Consider the following 5,645-nt stretch of genomic DNA (forward strand, 5'->3'; position numbering starts at 1 on the left):
TGTGGAGTGGAGAGTATCTTTACGCTGAGTCCATGTGCAGAGTGGAGAGTGTCTTTTCGCTGCGTCCTGCACGGAGTGGGATCTGTCCTCACCCTGGGCTCTCTCCTTTGCCTTTCAGCTGCTGCACTTGTGGCTGTGGGAGGGCTCCTGCCCTGTGCGCTGTTGCCCATCCAGGCCTGACATGGTCAGTGTCCCTCCCGCGTTCACTTCTGTGTGGTGTCCGCCTGCGTCCCTTCCCTTTCTCGTTTGTACCCATCTGAACAGTCAGTACACCAGTTACGCCTCGTCAGGGAGAAGCGTGGAATGAAACTGGCTCCCGCAAGTGAATCCTGACCAGTGATTTCACGATGGATTCTTTTAACTAGAACAGTATACATGACACGCCATCCTGTGTTGGTCATTCATACTCTCGGCTGAGGCTTTCGCGGTGGTTCCAAATTAAATTGGGAAGTTCTAAGATGACAGCCTCCGCCCGCATTCAGCATGTCGCTGTGTTGTTGTTCCATTAACTGAAAACCATATCACACATGGAGGCAGAATGTCATCTGTCAAGGTGAAATCACCTTTTCTGTCTTATAGAACCATGGATTGACCATGATGTAACTGGGATTATCATCATCTCATTGTGGATACATGTGTCCTTGGAAAGTAAAACCACATGTAATTTTAACTGGTTTACCTAATTTTATTAAGCATTAATTATTCTGGATATGAGAAATGACATTCCTGCTTTGATACCAACGAAGTAAAAAATGTGCTCCTTTTTTGGAATCCGTCCAAATGGGAGGGTCTTAATTATTTATAAATACAAATCTAAAATATGAATTTATAGTGTAACTATAAAACTTTTGGCTAGAGGATAAGACCAGGGCACTCTATTCACAGATTTATAGGGGACTTTTCCTTAATAAGAGCTACCTCACAGTCTAGAAAATTTCTTTCTAGATTACAGAATCAAACGCAATTTATCACTAACTTAAAGAGTCTAGGGTGGCTCCTGTGGCTCAAAGGAGTAGGGCGCTCGCTGGCCCCATATGCTGGAGGTGATGGGTTCAAACCTAGTCCTGGCCATAACTGCCAAAAAAAAAAAAAGTCTAAATCTGGGTGCTATTGCACTGAGTTTTTGTTTGTACTTAAAATTTGCCAAAAAAGAAGATAAAATATATTTTTCAGAATTATGGGATTTCCTAGGGATGTTTGAAATTGTTACATATATTCTCTAGATATAAATTAATGCTTGTTGGTTAAAAATTTATGTATGTGAATGAATGTACACAGATGTGCATGGGTGAAGTGGTGGAAGGTACCCAGACACACATCATTCAGAAAACTGGTGCTCAGACTTTTAGATTTGTGTTTGGAAAAAGTTTTACAGTTAATGCAAAGGTAAATTATTTGTTCCAAATCATCTAACCTACACAGGAAATTCTTACGAGCCTGGGGCTTTCATGACAAGCCAAAAAAACCCTGAAATCTGGAAATAAAGTATAAATTAAATGGCAGTACACCGTGATTTCTTTTAATGTGCTATGAAAAACTAAGAAATGGTCACTGAATTACCTAGTCTATTTCAGTACGTAAAATAATCCTAAATTTGATATAAATTAAGAAAGATAGGAGTGGCATCTGTGACTCAAAGGAGTAGGGTGCTGGCCCCATATGTTGGAGGTGGTGGGTTCAAACCCAGCCCCAGCCAAAAACTGCAAAAAAAGAAAGAAAGATAGAAAGAAAGAAAGATAAATTATCATTGAAGCAAAGTAGACAGCATTTACATCTCAGAAAAAAAGATTGACGTCTATTCCTACATTGGACTAAATCGCAGTGACTCATAATGGAAGTTTGAACGTTTACCGGCCCATGACTTAGTATTGTTAAAGACAAGCTTTAGCGAAATTGAAACGTTTGATTTTTCAAAACAGTATCTTTTTCTACTGTGTAGTTGGCTTCAAGAAGTTTACAAAATAGGTAAACAGAGAAAAGTAGGAGGCAGAAATTTTCCTTCCCAAAGCGCACATCAGAAAAGTGAAGATAGAGCACCCTGTCCCTTTTTCAAATAATGTTAAGAATTCTTCATTGTGGAGGCAACAAACGTGTTTGTATGTGCAGATATATTTGTGTTTATATGTGTGTGTGTTTATGCAAAAGCGATTTAGCCACAAAGGCACTGCTGTGCTCATTAAAATACTGATAGTTTTCATGGAAAGGTTAATGGAAGAGCTGGAATTTTTTTAAAAAGTGTGTATTTAGTAAAACAAAACCAAGCAAAAGAGACAAACGTTAGTGGAGCTCACGTAAATTAGACAGTGATAAAGTCGCTCGGAAGTAGAACAGGGAAAGGAAAAAAGACCAAAATGTTGTTATTGCTGTGTGTTCTGAAGTTCCGTTTTATAATTTCACGTCACTGCAAGGTTTCGGTGAGGGATGTTATTTGTTTAGATTAAAGCATTGAAGAGAAAACAGCCTTAGATAATGGGAATTAAGGACGGAGAAGAATTATTTTTCTGGTGGAGTTAGTGCAAAGCTAAGAAATCTGAAGTCTTGTCATCTGATTTTGTGTGTCTAATCATACCAGCATTTTCAATTGCCATGTCAATAATTTTCCAGGCACACTCTATCATTATCATTTCTGAGCAGAAACGTTTGCAATTATAGACTAGAGATGGGTAGACGTTTGGATCTTAGAATCTTGTTGTTTTTCATTTCTGAAAACATTGCTTGTGAATATATGTGTGATTGGTTTTGACCTTGATCTATCACAATCCACATCCTTTAAAATTTCTCATCATCAACTTAACTGACTTTTAGAAATGCCCTGAGAGACCTGGTGGGAATTTGGGGTTGAAAAGCATGATTTCAGGAACTGTTGATCAACAAAAACCTTGGTTTCGGAATTCAGATACATTAAAGCTTCTGCACGGCTCTGAGCTTCTGAATTTCACTGTCATACTTCCCACCAGGAAGCCACATTCCATTACGTCTCAAGTGCATGATACGCCACTTAGAAGATGAAATTTGTGATTACATGTTGCCATTTTTAAATCCTTTTATCTCGAATTATTTTTCATCACTGTGGTTGCCTTCTTTGTTGTGACATGGATAAACATAAGTTAGTATTCCAAACGTTGCTTTGACTGAAATCTACCCAGTGCTAGAAGCTATTTCTGAAACAGTTTGAACGCAACTGAGGCGCTTAGATTTCAGCATCCTGTCCCAGAGACTGCCCACGTTTTTCACAGAGATGTCTTTTACCATTTGTCTTCGGTTTTTGCGCTTTCACAACCAGCTTGAAATGTTCATCATAATTTCGCTTCTCAAAAAAATTTATTTTTACAAACCACCAATGCCGAATTGACTCTTTAATGTAGCAATAAAGTCTGCACTTCCTAAAATAAGGTTACTATTCATCTCTGAGTATTCATTTGCGTTTGTAGTTACAGGAACTATGTATCAATAACGTAATACATAGTATTTATTGTAAATCCATCTGAAGATCTCACAGCCCCAAAACAACCATTTCTTGCATTTCTCAAAATTGAACATGTCAGATTATTGTTTCATTCATTCACTCTCATTTTCCAGTGTTTCTGTATCATTCACGGCGTCTTCTGAGGGGTTCAAGGGGCGAGGGGAAAGGCATCAGTACTGGGGAAATAGAGATGTTAAATTATTTTTATTCATTTACCTAATCTCTGATCTTCAGATCAACCTCTTTTTAAAAAAAAAAAAAAATTCATCGTTTTAATTTTTAAGAAATTTTTAATCAGAGACCTGGGAGATGAACTCTAGCTCATCTTATGAAGCAGGTATTAAAATTTCTCATACACATAGCACAGATATTAAAAACAAAACCAAAATGCAACAAATTTCTCTGGCCAAAAGGATTATGAATCCTTTTGAGATGTTAATCTTAACTTTTCAGCAAACTACGTTCTTTTCTCTATATGAACTATAAGTTTCTTGAAATTTGAAGCAAGAAAAATTTTATTTGCACACCCTATAGCAAGATTATTACACTCATCTTGACAAGGTACCTTCCAGGGAGGTATGTAGAAGTAGTCTTCTCTTAAATAGAGCAGAAAAGTGGAAAAAATAAAACTTTCTCTCTATAATTCTAGACTTTCATTTAAAGTGCCCTGTGGCAGATAGTGCCCTGCGTGTCAGGGTTGCTTGAGATTTGTGTAGAGTATACTAAATTTTAGTTGAAGGCTTGCTATGTAAACTATAACCACAAGCTGTTGCAAAACTTTGCTTTATTAAATAATCATGAACCCTGACACTATAGGAGGTATTAAATGGATCTACTCTCACCGAGAAACCCATTGGTAGCACCCGTGAAATAATTTTAAATTAATAGGAAATTAGCTACTCTAGCATTTGAACAAAACTTTCTAAACACAGGGAAATGTAATCCTAAGTGCTGTGTTTTATGAGATGCATGGTTATATCAAAATTCTAAGTCAATTAAAATTTAATTCAACATTGAGACTAGTTGATAATTTACCTTGAGTGATTTTAAGTATTTGGAATTGTTCTGATCTCCCTATTAAAGCTAATTTTAAAAATACTTTAAAAGTTCATTAATGGAAGAGGTACACTTTTATATGCACTAAACAATTATGGTGTTTAAAAAATGTTTTATTTTTAGAACATAAAAATATAAACTGATATCTAAAGCATCCAATAAGGAATAATCCAGCTTCTCACGTGCCATCAATTACAGGGTGGTAAGTATCTTCGATCACGTGTGAGATGGTAACCCACAAAGTTACCTCGTTTTTTAGCATAATCATTATCGCCTTCCCATGTGCAAAGGGAGTGTGGTTTTCATTTCTCTTAATAAATTGCTTGAGAAATTTCAGCAAGTTAAAATAGATTAGTTGCATTTCTCTGTGTAACTTAAATCTATGACACATTCAAAAATCCCAGTATCCTAGTATTTTAAATAAGGAAAATACAGATGAAGATTTATAAAGTTCTGTTAGCAAGACAGCCTCAATCTTTGCTGTCTCATTGTACGCCTATGCATATGCACTTAGATTCTTTTTGAAGTATACTGTCCCATTAAACAAAACTTAATCTAGCTCCAGTATTTATTCGCTGTATTAATAACCTGATACTAGTGTGCATCTTTATTTTATGAGGCTGAGTTAGCCGGTCTTCTGCTTAGACTACCTTTGTTTAGTTAGAGAAAATCTCGAAGTAAAAGAATCAAAGTGTGTCTCAAAAAGGTATAATTCAGGGCAGCACCTGTGGCTCAAAGGAGTAAGGTGCTGGTCCCATGTGCCAGAGGTGGTGGGTTCAAACCCAGTTTCAGCCTCCTCCCCCCCGCAAAAAAAAGGTGTAATTTATTCAAGATACCAGCTATAAAATTCTTTCAATACAATATTAGGCAGTGATTGAGGTCCTTATGTTAGAACAAGGAAATGTGCAATTATGAAGAAACGTAGTTTTGAAAAAGCTAAATTAAACTTTTTTTCTGTCATCTCCTAAGAATGTTAATATTCGCTATAATTTCTTGCCTTTTGAATCTTTTTACTTTGAAGTATAGGAAAAACATTTGTTTAAATTTATCTGGACCACGGAGGAACAGTATGAGAGTGCCCATCTCTGAGCTAGGAACTGCATTTACTCACTTAAAAAAAAAA

At 36.5% G+C, this 5,645-nt stretch overlaps 1 protein-coding gene across 5 annotated transcripts in view; it reads left to right on the top strand.

The window, feature by feature from the left end:
• The window catches only part of EPHA5 (EPH receptor A5), a 274,814-nt gene that overhangs the window by 219,892 nt on the left and 49,277 nt on the right, over positions 1 to 5,645 (top strand). For 3 of the 5 annotated variants that reach the window (XM_023518199.1, XM_003798178.1, XM_012810364.1), the window contains exon 9: positions 119 to 184. The exons of the other annotated variants lie outside the window; for them this stretch is intronic. In XM_023518199.1, the coding sequence (XP_023373967.1) occupies positions 119 to 184 (66 nt within the window). The remainder of the gene's footprint in view (positions 1 to 118; positions 185 to 5,645) is intronic. 5 annotated transcript variants of the gene reach the window in all.

The sequence above is a fragment of the Otolemur garnettii genome, unplaced genomic scaffold (assembly GCF_000181295.1).
Source record: "Otolemur garnettii isolate 467f Iridium unplaced genomic scaffold, OtoGar3 scaffold00130, whole genome shotgun sequence".
Taxonomy (NCBI): Eukaryota; Metazoa; Chordata; class Mammalia; order Primates; family Galagidae; genus Otolemur; species Otolemur garnettii.